The following is a 20,455-nucleotide window of genomic DNA, read 5'->3' as shown; positions in this document are numbered from 1 at the left end:
TAAGGGACTCCACTTGTCACCAGTCTCCATGTGGACATTGAGCCATTAACCACTACCCTCTGGATGTGACCATCCAACCAATTCCTTATCCACTGAACAGTCCACCCATCAAATCCATATCTCCCCAATATAGAGAAAAGGGTGTTGTGGGGGACTGTGTCAAACACTTTACAGAAATCCAAATAGATGACATCCATTGCTTTTCCCTTGTCCACTGATGCAGTCACTCCTTCATAGAAAGCCACTAGGTTGGTCAGGCAGGACTTGCCCTTGGTGAATCCATGCTGGCTGTCTGGAATCACGTCCCTGTCTTCCATCTGCTTGAGCATAGATTCTAGAATTTAAGGTAATGCAGGCAACAGAATTATACCTGTAAAATGTCTAGGGAGTTTTCTAAACAGCTATATATCACTGAGTCATGGAAAAAAACGTTGTTCATGCTGATGGCAAGAGCATCTATCCAAAGTCCGAGGGGGTAAGAAAAGTAGATGTTTTGACCGGAACAATGCAGGAGGCTTGCATGCCTTACTAGGAATAAAGTGTGCAGCACTTACAATCCATGTCTTGTCTTCTGACTAGTCTTGAGTATGGGTCTTAAGTCCACTTTGTCTTCCAGTTCCTCTCCCTCCCCACTACAAAAAAAACCCTAGCAAGACCATCTCTTCTCAGTCATTAGCTATGAGATGCTGAAAAGTAATAGCAACAGCTAATCGCAGCCCTTTATGTCATAGTGGTATGAATCCTAAAAAGGGCTTGATAGGACCACTATATGGGATATCTGTCTTAGAAGGAGTCTATACTGTATGGACACAACTGGGATGGCTTAGTGAAGCTAACATGTCATGCATGTCTAGTCTGGGAAGCTCACAAGAACTATCTAACAGAACGCGGTGGCCATGGCCCCAACAGCTGACTGAAAATAAGAAGGAGGCTCTCTTCACTGAGATCCTGCATGAAGCAACATTCAATGTGTTACAGATTTCCATGCAGAGCTCCATCTTACCTTTCTAATATTTTCTTACTACTTAGTGCAGGACGTCTGGAGAAGAGACAGGTAAGACTGCTGTGTCATTCAGCAGTTCCAGGGTTAGGCGTCCCCCGCTTCCCTCAGAGAGCGCTCACAGGGCGGGATACATCGGTTCATCCTCCTCTCCTGCCCTCTGGTTCCTGACACCAGATGCCAGATCTCCTTGCTGGTCTCTCTCAATTCAGACATCCTGTGCTTCTTTCCTCTGACAGTCCATGACCAATGATGGACATGACATGCTCACAGCATTTTTAAAGCCAAAGAATTGCTTATTTTAGCCAGAAAGAACAAAGCACACACAGAAAAGGATTTCAAAACAAGAGTACGAATGTCTGTTTTATTTTTCCTTACTGTAAAGGTGGCCTAGGTTACAGTCTTCCTCAAGTTAGACAGTCATAAGAAAACAATTTTCAACTCATTGAATTAATCTACGTACAATGTAGGAAGCTGAACAAGGGGCAAATCAGACTCCAAAATACTTTTCTGAATGTTGTTAAAAATGATTGAAAATTTTAAAATATGAAGCCTAAAACTGACTTTTGCCTTTCACTGGGCATTTTGCCTTCTCCTGTCTTACAGAGGTTTGATCCAGTTCCCACTAGGAAGACTACAGCTGAAATGACTGGAAACATTTAACTGAATGCAGTGGACATTGGATTAGGACTTCATTCACAGTCATTCACACACTATCCAGTAACTGGAAATAACACATATACAACTTCTCTCTTGCTGAGAAGTTAACCCATCATTTCAGGGATGTCCCAGTGATCTCACATTGCAGTATCTCTGCATAATACCTAGTACTATTTGCAGCTGGCAAAAAGATTTCATACCATCCTGCTGAAAATCATCCACTTTACTCGTATGCGAACTTGACAGTCATTATCTAAACTCTGACGAGTACAGAACATTACAGCAAGCTCTTCAGCAATGCAGTAGACAGTGAGCACACCAAGCCTGTCCTTTCCTGTAATCAACTTCTCCTTAACCTATTTTCAGACACGCAGCTGTCACATCCCCAAATACTTCAAAAAACATTTGAAAGTCTGGGTTGAACACTGCTGGTGACAGCTCAGTTTCCCAGTCGTAACACAGAATAAATCTGTTCTGCAAGCATAAAAACTTCCTCCTAGGCCAAACCAAGGCTATGTAGCAAATACACGCAGCAGCTGGGATCAGTCAGTCCATACACATCTACTAGAACTGGGAAACACATCCTTTTGACCATGGTGTAAACAGTGTATCAGACATAAAACTGATTTTTAAAAAAATAAAAAATCAGTAACTTTCCTAATGGAAAAAAATTGAAGAATAAGGCAATCATGTATTTCAAACATTAGTCATGTTCCTCAGTGTACTTCTGGAAAACATGTTTATTAAAATGAAAAGTGTAGGATAGGACAGGACCAGACAGGGTCCCTTTCCAAAGGGAGCTGTGGAAAAAATAATTCAACTGACGTGATTACGGGGGAATTATTAGAGGCTATTTACATAACAGCCTCTAACAGCACACCCAGGCAATGTCTGTGTCATGGGACATACCCAATGGCATGCTACTGCATTTTTGGTCCCTTATCAAGATGATGAGCGACACTTAAAATGCCACCCTCAGAATGCTGTGGTAATCGGCATGCTGACTCTGTACAACTGTGAGAGAAACTCCTAAGGAGAGTTTAAAGGTCACCTGCACAGCTAATGCATTTGAAATGTTACCTGCTATATATTGATGTAGTGCCAAGAACTATGACGACAAAGTATTAACCATACCCTGCAAGCTGATCAACACCAGTATAAATTTGACAATGCTGGCAGGAGTTTAGATTACATTGATACAAACAGCAAACAAAGAGCAAGTGGGAAGATGCTCAAAAGTAGGGAAGATAGCAAGGCACCCAGTCCTTCTCACAGCACTGAAAAAAGAATTGGGAGAAAAAGCTTTGGATGATCTGCATTTGTGCCTTTATGTATTCCTTTTGAAATGTTGGAATGTGTTTCTTACCATAAAGGGGAAAGTTAGTGGAAGAGGTAGTGAATGGATGGAAATAACCTGACGTGATTTATGTTCAGATGAGGGTGGTGAGTCACGACTCCCTCGAGCAGAAGCATTTAGTCTCTAAGGTATATAAATAACATACTTGGAAAACTGCAAGTTGCAGGTTGTAGCCTTGTTTTATTTGGCTGTCCTAACTTTTAACTGGGGTTCAATGGGTCCAATTTTTCAATTTCAGACCATTAGAGAGAAGAAGAAAAGGAGGTTGTAATTTTTTTGTCTTGACTACCTCATGATCTTTTCAGCACATAAAGGTCACCTACAGCAGATATCAATAATCACACTCTTTACAGTTTCCTTAAAGTTCATCATTTTAGTGAACCACTTCACAGGTTACTAAACCAAACCAAATTACTTCTCAGCAAGAGTGAATTGGTGCCTTTCCTATATAATTTTATGTGTTCCCTCTGGGTCTTCTCTATTCCAAGGCATTCAAGCATTTGGCACAAGATTTGAAACATGAACTGACTGTAAAGGGCTAGAATTATCTGGATGATTCACAAGTACAATTTTAGATAGATTTCTCCAAGAATGGTTAAACAGGGCACACACACCCTCTTTATTTGAAAGAGAAAATTCTGGGAGTCAAAATGCTGTAATTTGTCTCTTTGAGTGACTTGGGGTGGAAATTTATCCCACATTTTCAACTGTACAGTTAAATTCAGGATGTTGGTCAGACCTAGTACCTAATTTTTCAAGGTGATATGGGTTCACAACTCTGACTGAAGTCTCTCAGAACTGCAGGGTCTCACAGACTTTACTAAGCAGCCAAAACTGAGTCACACAAAATTACAGTTTGCTTTTCAAAATGCAGTCCACCACTCCTTCAAGTCTTTCTCATGGAAAGTGCAGATACCATATCCATATACTGTATTTCACAGGAAGAGTCAAAAGTGTAATGAAGGTTTGAATAAGATTTTTTTTAATGGGAAATGTGATATAAGTGTTTGTATTAGTTTGCTTTTACAAAATATCTGATTCTTCCCACAGCCTTGAAGAAGGTCACTTTCAGTAAAAATCACATCCCAACTAGGATTCTCAGCACTGATTTGAATCCAGCAAGGATTTTACTTTTAAACTTACATGTCTACAATTTAAAGATGCTGTGTTTCCATATATGAGAAATTAGCATATACATCATTTGATGTGCATGCTGTAAGACAGCCCAAAATACCTGTAGAAATAAATACAGATGTCCTTATTCACTTCAGTGTGGCAACACTCATGCAATATCAGTTTAAGTATCTTACTCAAATTATTACTCTGTTCTTGCTGAAACTACATATGCATTTCTGAATTCCAGGTTGCTTCTTTGATAACTTCCTTATTGCTGTTTCTTAAGCTTCAGCGTATAGGCAGCTGCAAATAGGAACAGGTTTTCAGGCTTCCACATAGCATATCTGGAATGGAAAGCAGAGGGAAAACTGGTGCTCCAGCAGCTATCCCGGGAGAAAACAATGCCCTCCCTCTCAGCGCTTGCTGAAAGCTAGCAAGGTCTCCTGTGGTGGTTACCAAGTTTTCTCTTGGCTAGAGTATCTTCTGGTGGTTTATAGTAGATTTATTGCTTGATCTGAATATTAAAATTTCATAACATTTCTCCAATACTGAATGAACCAGCAAGTAAGCTTATATTTCTTTCTGGGAACGAGGAAATCCCCAAATATTCAGCCCTACTTAAATATGTATTAATAATGACTAGCCACGAAATGGAAGACTTGATAATTCACACTTCAACAGTAATTGTGTGAGTGTGTAAGAGGAAATTACAGTGTTTCCTATCAGATGTAAATGGAGATCTTACACATTTCAATGAATCTAATTTTGTGCAGTGAAAAGCTATCTTGTTAATAACAGAACTTTTTCCATTTAATTTTATAATTCAATTGGTCTCACAGGAGACAAAGACATTTTTCATTTCCATATCACAGACTGTATCCTACTGTGAGTATGTTAAAATATTTTCTTTCAGAGGTGGCTTTGTGAAACCAATGCCTGCGATCATATTGTTGATTACTTGTACCCAGGTATTATGTCCCAGATTGTAGGGAATCAAGACTGGTATTGGCACACATTTGAACTTACTAAAAATAGGTAAATATGTCAGATTAAACTCTCCTTTCTTCATTCAGTATTTTTTAATTCCCAGGTGTCTTCTCCCAAGTAGAAACTAACGTGTATGTTTCTGAATGTTTGCATAGAAACACAACCACCACAACTCATTTAGAATATTGGTGTCATTTAAATGAGTGAAATGAAGAAATATTAAACTAGTGTGGGTTTTTATGTCACTTTAGGTAGACTGAAATCTTGGAAACCAAGTACCAGCATAGCTCTGATTATTTTATTTTTCAGTTCAGTGGCTATTAGATGAGCACTACCTGAACGAATTAATTTCAAAGTGCCAATGTGGATAAAGTAATAAAAAATATTAAAAGAATTAGAGTTAAAAAACCCCCACATATGAATACTGCACAGTGAAACTCTGTGTATTTTGCTAGAGTCTAGTATATAGTGATGTTAAAACCATTCCACAGTTCATCAAGAGCTTCCCACGTTTAGGTTGCTCGTAGCGTTCCAGCAATGTTGCATTGATGATTTACCCATAATTAGATACCTGTTAGTCATATGACACAAAAATATTATTGTACTTATTTGGACCCAAAGGCAAACAATTTTAATTATGCACTGCAACACTTTTTATTGTACTGGTTCTTTATCAGGACTACTTTAATACACATTTTCATATTTAACTGAAGCTATTATGGCTTAGCCTGTGGCTATATGTTTCATCAAATAAGAAAACTCCCATAGGCTTACTGTGTGGATATCTTCTATAGAGCACGTTATGGAAACCCAATCTTTATGAGATCAGCTTATTAATATCTGTGAGTTCACACTTCAGTTGTAATAGTCACAACATTGCAAACAAGAAACAAACTTCCTGTGGGTAATCTGAAACACTAGGAGGAAGTGGCATTCCGGTAATACCATAAACGCCGCATCTCTTTTGAAAGTGTGGCTGGATAAAACACCATAGCAAGTCCTCTTCTAGATGATGTCTCTTGCCTTATCTCAGTATTTCCCAGGCTGAATTTCACATTCAAGTTCCTATGTCAGACACAAAAAATAAATTCTTCCAGATCTGATGAAAGAAATGCTGAGAGAGAACAACTGGGGAAACAGAGTGCTGTCTAGATCAGCCTCAGACAAAATAACCCGGAGTAACAGTTCAAGGCTATCGTTCTGAGCAGAAACTCAAGTCACCACATCCACTTTACCAAGTGTCCTGCTACTGTCAACAGTATCAAGTGTAGCTGACATAAAGCAATTAGCAAAAACATCTCATCTTCACCTAGAGTGGTCCACACTGAAAAAGAAAAGCAGTATGTGTACCAGTTCAAAACCCATGACTCATGTAAGGGTTACAGGTGACGCTAGAGTTCCTTCTTCTCAGGATGAGGTGTTTCTTAAGATGTCTAATCCAAAACTTTTGAATTGATTCATCTTGTTCCACTAACTCCCTTCCCATACTCCTACAGAAAAACATCACTGCTTTCTGATTCTGCTGAAATGTATCTAGGCCATGAAAATTGTATTCTCCTGGTAGCATTCACCTTTTTCTGACTTTTCAGAAAGTTGTCCACCTTTTTTTTGCCTAGCTATATACTTTAGATCAGCGCTGGCCCACACTGGGAGTTCACCTCTATTTCCTCTGCAATGGTGTACTCAGCTGAAGATTACTATTCTCCTACATAGTAAGCAGCCTCCTGAATTCAACACGCTCTAGTGACAAGCTTTTCAAGATAAATACTTTTGAGTGATATTTTATCACAGTTTGAGTCCTAGCTTTTTTCCTGAAGGGTACAGCTATACTCCAAAAGAGTTTTCTCCCTCTCTGCTATCTCTAGACTCCCAGTTTGAAACACCCACAGCTAATCTCATGCAAGCCTCTTGCTATTTTTTGGAAAAGCAATTTGGAAACCAGAGATCCATTCTCCTTTTCCCTGGTTTTAGAGCAGTTAACACACAACTTCACACATGGGTAACAAAGGCAGGGAATGAGGAAAAAGGGTGTCTCCTGTTCAGGGCTGCTGGGTGGCCATGCACATCCTGATGTTTACAGCTCCAAGCACGCTCCCGGCCGGCCGCAGCTCTGGCAGTAAAATGATCCAGCTACTGTACTCTTGACTTTTGCAAACTATGAGTGGGCGGGGGAGATTGCGCAAGCGCTGGAGCAGCTGCAGGACCTTTCCCTTACTGAACCGCCAGCCTGTTTGTGTGCTGCTCCACAACCTTTCACCTACTTCGACTATTTTGGCCGCGCTGGGAGCCCTTGGCAGCTCAACAGCTCCTGCAGCTGCAGTGTCGGGTGATAGAAAGATGAGAACGGGCAGATATGACACTTGTTTGTAACGCTATTTCTGTGGATTTTTTCCATGCAAAGGGCCGCATAAATTTTTAGAAAACAAACGTGTTAGTGGATTGAAGTATCAATCCAATTGCAGAAATGCAGATCCATCTGCAGGCAGAGGGCGAGCACTTTGCCCACAGTACAGCTGGAAATTTCACAAAGCGCTGCGAATACAGCTCATGCCCTTCAGTCATCAGACCACTCCTTCTGCCTACATTCAAAACTTTCTTGTGTTACTGCTAATTTCCACCCTGACTTACTGCTCCTCCTGGGTCATTGTTTACCCTTCCTTACAGAAGCTGAATTAGAAGCTGCCTTTGTCCCTAGTAGAAAATGTTAGTCTCGTTTCCCAAGGGAAAAAACCTCAATAATGTTGCCTGTTCACCTGTTTGCCAAACCATCCCTCCTAACCTTTTCAACCACATTTGCATAGATAATCAACTTCCTACAAACTTTGTGCAAACTGGCAGATGGCTTAGGGAGGAGACATTCAAATTTTCATCCACATTGAGGAAAAGGCAGGGGAAACAGCCAAGACTTACTCTACCTGGAGCGTGTTCAGAGAAGGGCAACAAGGCTGGTGAAGGGTCTGGAGCACAGGCCTTATGAGGAGCGGCTGAGGGAACTGGGGTTGTTTAGCCTAGCGAAGAGGAGGCTGAGGGGAGACCTTATCGCTCTCTACAACTACCTGAAAGGAGGTTGTAGTGAGGTGGGTGTTGGTCTCTTCTCCCATGTAGCTAGCAATAGGACGAGAGGAAATGGGCTCAAGCTGTACCAGGGGAGGTTTAGGTTGGATATTAGGAAAAATTTCTTTACGGAAAGGGTAGTCAAGAATTAGAACAGGCTGCCCAGAGAGGTGGTGGAGTCACCATCCCTGGAAGTGTTCAAAAAACGGGTAGATGTGGCACTTTGGGACATGGTTTAGTCTAGTCTACCCTTAATTGGTTTAGTGTGGACTTGGTAGTGTAGGTTAATGGTTGGACTGGATGATCTTAAAGGTCTTTTCCAACCTAAACGATCCTATGATTCTATGATTCTATACTAGAGAGCAGCAACCCCGCCGGTTGTCATCACATGTATTCTGGCTGGTCAGGAGAGGGTACCCACCACAGCACAGCATACTGTGTCTCCAGCATTAGTTGGCAGGTAGGTTAGGAAGAAGAGCCTTAAATTTGTGTCCCCACGGAGAAAAAGGTAGGGCAAAATCAGCCAAGACACCTTCTATTAGACATCAGCAACATGGCCAGTTGTCACGTATTCTGGCTAGCCAGGAACACGGCTCGGACCTAAGTACAGCATGTCGTGTCTCTGGCAGTGGCAAGGACACAAGGAGCATCGAGGAGGGAGAGAGCCGATTGCGATGGATAGCATTTAGAGGACAAATGGACAGGAATCCGGGCTTCATTCATTCCACTCTTCTGGACCCAGCTGCTGCGCAAAAAAGCAGAATAACACAGCTCCATTTTATTAAGGATAGTCAGCAAAACGCTACTGTGACTGAGCAACTGAAAGCGTTGTTACTGCCTTTTCAAAACTTGCCCCAGGGCAGTTCAGAAGAGGAAAGTTAAAATATTAAAGCAACAGAAGTAAGACCCCATCTGATGAATACCGCGGTTCAGAATCTGGCACTGTCCTTCACCATTAAAATGCTGTTCTTGGACACCAGCACTTCTGTCATGTGCACTGGGGCTTCAGAAGGAGGGGGGAAATGGTGATTTGGAGAGGAAATAAAGTGAGAACAAACAGTACTGCAGTCAGGATAGATTGTGGAGTTATTTGAAGTGGTTGCAATTTTCACAGCCTAGTCTTCTGTACATGCAGCTCAGCTGACAATGAATCCTGATATATTGTTACTTTTGTGCCTAAAACTTAGCTGTTTTGGCCAATATTCAGGACATAGAATCATAGAATAGTTTAGGTTGGAAAAGACCTTTAAGATAATCAAGTCCAAACATTAACATCCTTAACAATTATTTCCCAGATAGATCATTTATGTTTACAGGAATGGAAAGTTGTATTGTTCAGAACCTACTCTACTGTATAACCCATCATACACAGAATAAGAAGCAAATCTGCATTATGAAGGAGACACACTTCTTCCAGAAGCTCATTGGAGTAACAAAACTGTTAATTTTTGCACTGCTGATGCGTAAAACTCTTGCAGAAGTTTATTTTGTTTTGAAAAGCATCCAGGTTTTCAGTTACTGGAGCCTTGCCCTTTTAATAATTGGGGAAGGCAACGCGCTTCCTATATTTCCTGCAACGACAACAGTACTGTTTGTTAACAGCTGAATTGAACGAGTAAGATTTTTATTCATCCCTTACTGCATATAACTACCAGGAAAATGATGAAAAAACAAGTTGCTGTAAATAAAAGGAATGTAAACAATGGGAATTACTCCTAGTAGGCTTTTCCCCTATTCAGAGTGTGTAATATGACTACTCAGAAAGGTTATTCAAGTTACTTGTATCAAGCAGGGTCAGCACACCAGCGGAATAAAAATGAAGTATCTCAACAGAAGCAGAAGTAGTGACCTTATAAACTAAAATAACTGCCTAGTGCGGAGGACTTTCTTGACTCAGATTTTATTGCAAAGTGTTAATCTTAAGATTCTTGCTTCCCATTGATTAGTAGCTTCAGGAAGACCATGAAACAAAACAAAAGCTATCATACGCATGCTCCATAATTTAAACAAATTTGTGGGATATTTTTACTGCCATGAGTCATCTGCAACTTGCAGGCAGGCAAAGTTAAAACAGTCAAAAGCAAACCCCAACACCTATTTTCAAATTTTCAACTTCTGTCAAGCACAGGAAAAATCAAAATGGTTACATTCGTTATTATTAGATGTCTTCCTTTTGCTCCATTTCATGTTTCATAGGCCAACATTCAGTTACTGTGGTAAAACCTACTCTATCAGATGGAACAATAGCAGAGTAACTCTCCCAATAAAATAATAAAACAGGGAGCAATAAAATAATAAAACAGAAAGTACTCTGGAAGTAGAAGAGTAAGCAGGGATAACAGACATAATGACTAGGAAGACAAAAATGAGATAAAGTTCAAAAAAATCTAATGCTAAGCTAAAGTGTTCTCCTCTGCCTGCTAAGTATTGAAATATTAATTTCTTTGTAGGAATGTGTCTTTCTTCCCACAGGAAAAAAAGTGTACATATGTGTGGAAGCATGCATATAAAAATTGGACTGAGGAGTTATATTAGCACCATGCTCTAACCAACTGAGCTAACCAGGCTATGTAAGCGTTAAGGCTGTAATCTTCTGTATCGTCGTTTCACTGCTATGTGGTCCTGCTGTTAGCGACCGAGATTTGGGATGTCACGAAGTCCTTTGCCGACACGGACGCCATCCTTCCACGCGTCACGCAAACCCTGCCTTCGGCGAAGCGGACCTGGCGTTTTGGGAACAAGCCAGGCAGCGCTGGAGACCAGAGTTCCCTCTCGAGCGGAGACGAAAGGTGTGCAGGCTTTTCCCGGCTCACCCGTGACCCTGGAAGAGGAGCTGTCGGCGAGAGCCCTGCCGTCAGCCCCGCCATGGGCCAGCTTTAGCGACAGTAAAGACGGGTCACACGACGAGTCGGGACTAGTGCGTCAGCGCAGCAGCTGTCCCAGGTCGCTATTAATCCAGGTCACGCTGATGACCTACATGTCAAGCACCCCGAACCCTGCGCCTAGGATCCGATTTTGCTCCCCCTGCACCTCCACGCACCCCCTGCGCCCACCCCGGCCCTTGGGCCCCGCCGCCCGCACCCCCGCCCTCAGGGCAGAGCCCCGAGGGGGCGGGCCCGCCCCGCGCGGCCCGCGCCCCCCGCCGGCCCCATTGGCTGCCTCTGGGAGGCCGGATCCCCCCCGAGCAGCCAATGAGGAGCGGGAGGAGCGCGGCGCCCCTGGATCTTGGCAAGGCCGCCCGGCCGCTGACATTGCCCGGCCCCTGCCCGGTAAACAAGGTCGCGGCGGGCGGCGCGGGGCCAGCCCCCCCAGCCCCGCCCCGAGGCTCCCCCGCGGCCTCCCCGGCGCCCCGGGCGCTTCCCCCCGCGGGGATGGCGGGGGGGGGGGGGGGGAGGGACGGGACGGACACGGGACGGGGGAGCCCCGCGAAGGGCTGTCACGGGCCGCCCCGCGCGGGGAAGATTCCGTTAGGGGCGGCGGGGCGTGGCCTGACGGAGCCCCGCCCCCCGAGGGGCTGTAAATAGGGGCGGCACGTGAAGCCAGCCACCACAGCGAGGGGACAGCGCGAGGCTGGCGGGCACCTGCCCACCGGACACTTACCGGACACCCGCCCCCCCCCCGGGAGCGATGAAGGCCGCCCGGATCGCCCTGCGCACCGCCGCCCCCCTGGCAGGGGCCAGCGGCGGCGGCGGCAGCAGCAGCAGCCGCGGGCGGTTGCCGCGGGAAGTGGAGCAGTTCTCCCGCTTCTCTCCCTCCCCGCTCTCCATCAAGCAGTTGCTGGACTTCGGTGAGAGGCGCGGCGAGCAGGGGAGGGTCGGGGGCGGTCCGGTCCGGCGGACGGCTGCAAGGCTGTCGCTCGGAGGCTTGTTTGCCCGCTGAGGGGCGAGCCCGGGGGCTGCGGCGGGGGGGGGGGGGAGGGTGGGCGCGGCGCTGCTCGGGCCGGGGGAGGCGGCGACCCCCGCCTGGCTCCCCAGCGCCGAGGCGGAGCTGGGGGGCGGCCCCCTCAGGCGGCGGGGCCGAGCCCCGCTCGGGGAACCTGCCGGCCCCGGGGGTGGCGGCGGTGGGGCGGTCGCCTTGGGCGACCAGCCCCGGCCTCAGACACCCGCCGGCCGGTTGCCGGGCGGGGGTGACCTGTGACTGCCTGGACCGAAGCTGAAGATGCGCCACAGCTCTGTGTTGGTGGTGTTAATGGGATGGGAGGGAGGGGCCAAGAGTTCAGCCAGCTAGCGGGTGTGTGCGTGTTCTGCGGTACGCCTTATCGGGGAGCAGGCAGTCATTAGTCTTGTCCTGATGGAGTAAACAATACCCAGATCCCATTACCGCTTTGGCAGCGGTGAAGTCTCTGCTCAGATGACACGGTCAGCCGTCACCCCGAAGAAGCCCGTGTGTACGAAGGCTGGAGTGCTGCTTCTAGAGGATTACAAAGAAGTCCCGTGTCTAAACGGGAGGCGCCCCAAGTATTCCTCCCGGGAACATGCTGCATCTTGCTGTCGTGTAAACAACATTCAGCACAAACATATGCGTACACTTAGGAGAACTGGCCAGTAGTAGCGTGATGATTGCAAAGGAATATAGTACAGAAGTCTGTGGCAAGACAGCAGTTTGTACTTGTATCTTGAAACTTCTTAAACGAGATTTTTCTTCTGGATTTATTCATAGGCTCGACTAATGGGTGTGAGAGAACTTCTTTTGCATTTTTGCGACAAGAACTTCCTGTGAGGTTTGCAAACATACTGAAAGAAATTGATCTTCTTCCTGATAAATTACTAAGCACTCCATCAGTACAATTAGTAAAAAGCTGGTAAGTAAGAACTACTTGAAATCAGCCTGTAAAATAGCATAGCTTTGACAACTTGGTTGTCATAGAGTTTTTTGAATAGTAGAAGGCAATAACAAAATACATTAGAAATGCAGGTCCTTCATCAAAGCTGAACTGCAAGCTGTTATACACTGTCCATTTCTAGCACACTAAAATTAAATTGAAAAACAACATGGTTATATTGCTATTATTAAATAGTATTTTTTTTTTCTTAAACTAGCAGTTTCAGATAGCTGGTAGAGCAAATCTCCCTTCTTACCCTTCAAGAAGGGAGAGAAGAAAACATGTTCTGTTTTCACGTAGGATTACAGACCCTCAGAGCTACACAAAAATGGGAAAGCGGGCTATATACTTGTTTGGGTCTCTCATTGATGGTGTTACTAGCACAGCTTGCGTTCCATAGCATATTGCCTTGGCCTGTGCAGCAAGTGTTAGGAATTCAGTTAACATAATCTCTGCGGTTGACACCATGGCTGAATCTGATTTTATCCTTGTTTTACTGGCACAGTTGCAGCATTTGCAAGGGTGGCTGACATAAAGGGCAAAAGTATTAGAGGGAGATCCAGAAGCTGTTCTTAATCTAGCGAACAGTTGCACCTTTGTGATATGCGTCAAGGCTGTCAGATGTTAGCACAAGAGGCTCAAGTACTTAGCTTGTGCCAAAGCTGATCAGATTTGGAAAAATTTTGCTTAGATGGCTTCCTGATTAGTAGTGTCATTTGGATCTTCTTTTGAAACACTTCTCAAGAATTGTAAGGGGATCCTGCATACCTAAAGTGGGGGTTTAGATTCCTTTCTGGGTGGCAGGCACAAGAAAAGACTTTTAAAACTTCTAGGTTCCAGGCAGTCAAGAAGTGTCCATCTGTGATTCCATACTTGGATGGAACTTTGATACTTCAAAGATACTTCAAACTTCTAGCTGACTTGTTAAGAGTAATGATTTGAACAAGACAAATTATTTTTCCTGTTCCTAGACTAATAAAAATGAAATGACTAGCATATATTTTTTGTGTTCTTTTTCAATAGGTACATCCAAAGCCTAATGGAGCTGATTGAGTTCCATCAGAAAAGCCCCAATGACCAAAAAGTCTTATCTGAGTAAGCTTTTCATTTGTTTCTTTGAACTTTTGATCTCACATTCCACTTTTCACCATGTAGTTGGTTTAGAGTGACAGCTGTCGTGAGCTGAATTTGATAATCTAGCATGAAGTGCTGTGCATAGAGCAAGCTGGTTTAAATCTCTGATCGCATTTAGCAATATTGCAAATAAATATGACGCACTGCAGCTCGGTTTCAAGGGCACACTGCCTGAGAAATATCAACAAAAATTATCTGTAATGTCACATCCGTGCATCTTTCCAAGATGTCAGCTAGGGATCTTTTCCCTTCCTCACATTCTTCTCTGCTCACACTATTATGAATGAGTAAACAGGCAGTGAATTTGACATGGCTAATGACTGCACCTTTTGTATTAAAAATATCAAACTCTTCTGGTTTAGGTCCGTGAGGAATTACTCTTAAAAGAATAAAAAAATAGACTGTATTTTAATATTAAGGTTGTTATGCACTTCTCTGTGCTGCTGCTGGATTAGATAATGACATTGTACAAAGCTTGTCTCCATGTAGTCTTAAAATAATGTTCTAAAAAGATCTCTTTTTCACCTAGGTTTATAGATACATTAATTAGAGTCCGAAACAGACATCATGATGTGGTTCCCACAATGGCACAAGGAGTAATTGAATACAAAGACACTTTCAAAGTAGATCCTGTCACCAATCAAAACATTCAGTATTTTTTGGATCGTTTTTACATGAGCCGTATTTCCACCCGGATGCTAATGAACCAACACAGTAAGTAGGAATTTTTACCTGAGGAAAAACCTGAACCTAATGAGAAACATGTTAACGTAAACATTTCTTAAAACTGTTGGAGATCTGCCTCCGATGATTTTGTGTGACACTGGAAAGTTAGAAACTGAATGTATGATTTAGCGGAAGTAAAGGGAAAACTTGTTTTCTAGACTACAGACTAATTGTAATAAGTCTTGTGTGGAATATGTAGGGATCATAGAATCCTAGAATGCTTTGGGTTGGAAGGGACCTTTAGAGATCATCTAGCCCAACCCCGCTGCAGTGAGCAAGGACAGCTTTAACTAGATCAGGTTGCTCAGAGCCCTGTCCAACCTGACCTTGAATGTTTCTAGGGATGGGGCATCTACCACCTCTCTGGGCAACCTGTTCCAGTGCTTCACCATGATCTCATGGATTACATCTGAAAATCCTTTAGAGGTTGAACTACAGAAAAGCCAGCATAGTTTGCTGGCAGTAGATAGCATTTTTTAACTTGCAAAAGGCATAAACAGCACTCAGTATTTTATGTGATTATATGCTATGATCATGCAGTATTAGTCTAAATTTAAGGCTCTTTTATAATACAGTATTTGGGATTAAATATAGTATTGTTTTCATTTCAAACAGCCCTTCTTTTTGATGATAAATCCAGCTCAGGGCACCCAAGGCACATTGGAAGTATTGATCCTTGCTGTGACGTTGCTGAAGTAGTGAATGGTATGTATTCTCAGATCCTTAAAATTTCTCTTCATGATCAGTACTTATAACTGATTGCAAGCAATTTGGGTAACCAGCATGTGTTGTATAGGATGCTGACTAGTTTTTACTGCATAGCTGAAAGCAGTCTGTCAAAACATGAGCTTTATAGGACAGAATTTAAAATACAAAGTAGCAGTAAAAAATGTATTGGAATGAGGCCTAGCGAGTGACAGAGAAGGTCAGAATTAAATTTGTCTGTGGTGTTGAGATCAGTCTTACCTACCGGTAGATGACAGATGCATGTGCTTATACAGAATTATTAAATTGTACTGAAGATTCACCCACGCTGCTATAATTGCCTATTTATTCTCAGTTCCTAATGCACACAGTGGATGCAATGTTATCATTCCTTTGAAACATGGGCTTAGAGTCTGTAACATCTTAGCAGCTAATGCAGTTAAAAAGTGTTATTTTTCCATGCATTGGAATGAATTTCTACACTGTTTGACATTACATTTCATATATTTTATTTAAATAAATATTTCAGATGCTTTTGAAAGTTCCAAGATGTTGTGTGACCAGTATTACTTAACATCTCCAGAACTGAAACTTACTCAAGTGAATGGTAAGACGAGAGCTTTTATGTCTAACTTCCAATTGGTACCCAAACTGCTGCTTTTATGGAATTAAAAGGTTCCCATTTCTATAGCCATAATAGTACACACCTGTTGATCTGTCTTGGGCTAGTTCCTCTTCATTTTCTGTTACAAGCACCTCATTTAATCTCCTGCACTAGAACTCAAATGTCATTGTACCTTAAGCACTAGATTTCGTGAGGTAGTAGTTATGAATTTGAGAGACATAAGACTAACATGTACTTAAACTAACATGATAGGTTGCTAGAGAGGAGCTCTGTATCTGGGGTGAGGAAGTGGGGCTGACTGAGAAACACTGGTTCTGGTCCAAGCTGCCTGCCTGTGTCTGAGCTCAGGCAATATGCTTAACCTCTAAAATCCTTTACTTATAAAATGGAATTAATACTTGATTTTTTGTTTATTTGAAAATAAACTGTTATTAAGCAGTGGTAATTACAATCTAAACACTGTTGTGAGTACATAAAGTTGTTTGCTCATTTGGGGGGAAAAAATCCAACCTGAGACTTGATTTATTTTCTTGTTTGTTCTGGCATACAACTTGCTTATTGTAAAATTTGGATACAATAGAGAAAAATTCCATCAGCCTTTTAAATTTTGCTTGTCTCTTTCCCTTTCTCTAGGAAAATTTCCAGGAGAGCCAATTAACATTGTATATGTTCCATCTCATCTTTTTCACATGCTTTTTGAGCTCATTAAGGTATGTCAGTATGAGCTGTTTCTTCCCTTAGTAGTGTGAGCTGGAGTGTCAATATTTAAAATATCTAGCTAGATCTGAATGAAGTAAAGCTTTGCATAGGACAGTGAGATTTCTAAAATGTTCTTATTTGGCCGTTGGGAAAGGAATGATTGCAGTTTGTAGAAGAGCGTTTGGACTCTTCTGTGTGGTGGTAAATGGGATGGGGTAGGGGAGAGAGAGTAAAAGTGGGGCATGGGGTTGTGACCACTGCTAGCTTTCTGCTTTTAGGGATTACATCTGTAATGCAGGTTTGCCCTGGTGCCTTTTCTGTGGAGTGGGTGATAACTGTTGAAGTAGTGAATGGGGCTGAACTAATGTGTTGCCAACATGGGGTGCAGAATTCTGGCAGTCTTTAGCAACTGCTGAACTCTGCTCTTCTCCAGAAACCTGGTAACTCTTAAGGGAGTTGGGTTATTTAATTTACATTGGCCGAGTTATATGTTGGGCAAGAATGGTCTAATCTTTCAAGCATGGAAGAGTCTTGGCTGTACTTAGTCACTTTTAGGTGCGAGACCTCCTCTGCTCCTGTTACACTAAACTGCTAAGTGTGTTTCTTGGAAGCTAGGCACTGATAGGAATAGAGGGTAACTGTGCTCGGCCTCATAACAGGGGTATGATTTTAAGTGTATAGACCCAACACTTCCTGATAATGGTAACCTTCATTTCCATAGAATTCAATGAGGGCAACCGTTGAATTCCAAGAAAACAGTCCTTCCCTTTCTCCAATTGAAGTGACAGTTGTTCTTGGACAAGAAGACCTGGCAATTAAGGTATTTTGTTGGCCTACTACAGTATGGGCTTAATTTAATCTTTATGATTTGCATATGCTGCAGCAAATTCTATTAGAAGAACTTGCAGCCTCTGACAACAGATCCAAGATACTATGCATGAGCCTTTTGTTGATAGTCTCCATTTAGCACAATTATTTAACTGAAAAATAATATGCTGCAAAACAAATGTTTGTATGTATTACTGTTGGAAGCGATTGTTCAAATAACAACATTTTAAATACCATTCTTAGTACATGATTGTAGCTAACTTTTTATTCTCTCTTAAATCAGATCTCAGACAGAGGTGGTGGTGTTCCAGTAAGGAAAATTGAGAAGCTGTTCAGCTACATGTATTCTACAGCACCAAGGCCAAGGATGGATGACAGTCGAAATACCCCTCTTGTAAGATATTTTCAATACTTGTGTTACTAATAAGGTTGCTATAAGTGTTGGACAGATTGGTAGGTTAATAAATTATGAAATGCTATGTCCACTCTGCTGCTTTGTGGGGTATGCAAAGATTGACCTTCATAAATACAAATTAACACTTTTTGAAACAGATTTTTAGTATCTAACTTAGTGGACAAAAATATCCCTTCAAAGGTATAAATGAAGAAGAACATTCCAACCTGAATCTAACCCTGGTTTTTTTTCTTATACTCCAATGACAGTAAGTCCTCAAACTTACTACAAATTATGCTGTCTTTATGGAGGCAAGCACAACTGGAATAGGCTTAGACTACTGTTGTTTATCTACCAGTAGCAAACTCCTTATACTAATCAAGCTGTACTAGCAAAAACAAGGCAGGGAAAATACAGAAGTGTAATGTGTAAAATAAGACATGTATATAAACCCTTCCTCTTCCATGGAGATTTGGGGTTTTTTCTTGTGGTTTTGGTTTTTTAATGGTCAGTTTCAATATTCTGTATGAAACTGATTAGAGACTTCTGTTTTGTAAGAGATCAGTAAGTGTGAGGGACTTTCTAAGTTTAAAATCTCTGAACACCTTCTAGCTATTTAATCTTATATCATAAGAGCTAGTAAAAAATAATTAATTTTGTCTCGTGCTTTATTTTCAGGCTGGCTTTGGGTATGGCTTGCCAATTTCTCGTCTGTATGCTAAATACTTTCAAGGAGATCTAAATCTCTACTCCATATGTGGTTATGGAACAGATGCTATTATCTACTTGAAGGTATGTATTTTGATTTCGTTAAATAAAAGATAGTGTTGATAACTACCATGAATGCAGTGAGGTAACTACTCGGTATCATTTCATGGTAAACAAATTCTCTGCTCATGAGTAGAAAAGCTCTCATTTTTATTAAGAAATGCCAGTAAGATTTGTAACTGGCATCTAGAACTAAAAAGGTCGCTTGGCTTTAACTAGTCTACTTGAATAGCTGCTAGTGAGAGCCCCAATATATTTTAGATTGTATTAAGATTTATTTTCTACTACTTCATGGAGTACAAAGTACTAGGAGAAAGTAGAATAACAGAAACAGAAAGGTGTGAGCAACAGATCTGTTTTCTTTACTGTTGTTTCTTGACTCTGCCAGCCAGAAAGTCTGTATAAAATAAGAGTCTAGTACCTGGTCCTTTTCAGCATCTGCCATATAGCCCATATATGGCATTCAGATATCAGGAATCTTGAATACCTGGCAAGTAAAATGCACTACTGTTTTTATAAGTAATCCGGAAAAAAGGACTACATACTCCTTTCTACTTTTTGTGCTTCCTCATGGGGAAAAACTTCCCTTGAATTTCTTCTCGTAAACCAAAACCATAGTTCCAAGCGCACTGAAGCACAACCAGAGAAGCAGTACAAAAGGAATAGATGGTTCAGCTATATACATGTTGCATTTCTATTTAACAGTTTCCTAACAGAAGATTATTTTTTTTTTTTAGCTGCAAAATACAGGAGTAGGAAAGGAACATATTTTAAAGTGTCTCTGGAATTTTGTAAATGAAAGTTCTTTTCTATGGCTTCCAGGACTGTTTTGAAAACAGGTTACAGAGTAACTCTTAAGGCTTACAAAAATGCATAAATATGATTTGATGTTACTGTATTTGTCTTGCCAAATTCTCCAAAGCAAACATAAATACTGAAGCATATAAATGACTGCATCTAGTAGAAACATTTGTGTTAAAAAAACAAACACCAAACACACAAAAAAACCCAAACTCAAAACAAACCTTTGTTTTGTAGTGTCACTGGCTTAACACTTGAAACATACTGCATGAATTTTTGCCAAGTGGCATTATGGAGAGGTAGAAACCAAGTAACTTGTGTTGATTTTGGTTTTGTTTTTTTCTTTTCTTTAAGGCCCTATCAACAGAATCAGTAGAAAAACTCCCGGTTTTTAACAAATCGGCTTCCAAGCATTACCAGGCTACCTCAGAGGCGGATGACTGGTGTGTCCCAAGTAAAGGCCCAAAGAATGTATCAAAGCAGAGTGCAGCTCTCTGAAGAGAAGCTGGTATCCAGGCACCCAAGGGGATCAAGCTGGCTTCTCAAAAGACTAGCGTTTGGAAGGATTCATCTGCCTCCAAACAAGCAAATTCTTCAGTTTCGGGACTGGCAGAAGATAAGGATGTTACAGCCTGGGCTGTATGCACTGAATGTGGAATCTTGCTGTGGACTTCAGGATGAGGAAAATAGGAGCATATATCTCTTTAAAGAAGAGATGTGTATAGAGGAAAATCAGACTGGGCTTTTTTCTTATGATCAAAGACTTGATGTGATAGAGG

The 20,455-nt window shown here is 42.1% G+C and overlaps 1 protein-coding gene across 1 annotated transcript; it reads left to right on the top strand.

Moving 5' to 3' along the window:
• The first annotated feature begins 11,801 nt into the window (after window positions 1-11,801).
• Window positions 11,802-20,174, top strand: PDK4 (pyruvate dehydrogenase kinase 4). The gene is made up of 11 exons (XM_075705197.1): window positions 11,802-11,961; window positions 12,834-12,975; window positions 14,020-14,091; window positions 14,660-14,844; window positions 15,472-15,561; window positions 16,091-16,168; window positions 16,820-16,896; window positions 17,607-17,705; window positions 17,997-18,107; window positions 18,786-18,899; window positions 20,031-20,174. The coding sequence occupies exons 1-11, from the start codon at window positions 11,802-11,804 to the stop codon at window positions 20,172-20,174; spliced, it is 1,272 nt and encodes a 423-aa protein (XP_075561312.1).
• The last annotated feature ends 281 nt before the right edge of the window (window positions 20,175-20,455 follow it).

The sequence above is a fragment of the Pelecanus crispus genome, chromosome 2 (genome assembly GCF_030463565.1).
Source record: "Pelecanus crispus isolate bPelCri1 chromosome 2, bPelCri1.pri, whole genome shotgun sequence".
NCBI classification, from domain to species: domain Eukaryota; kingdom Metazoa; phylum Chordata; class Aves; order Pelecaniformes; family Pelecanidae; genus Pelecanus; species Pelecanus crispus.
The sequence above is the reverse complement of the archived record's forward strand: the minus strand, read 5'-3'. Positions and strand labels throughout refer to the sequence as shown.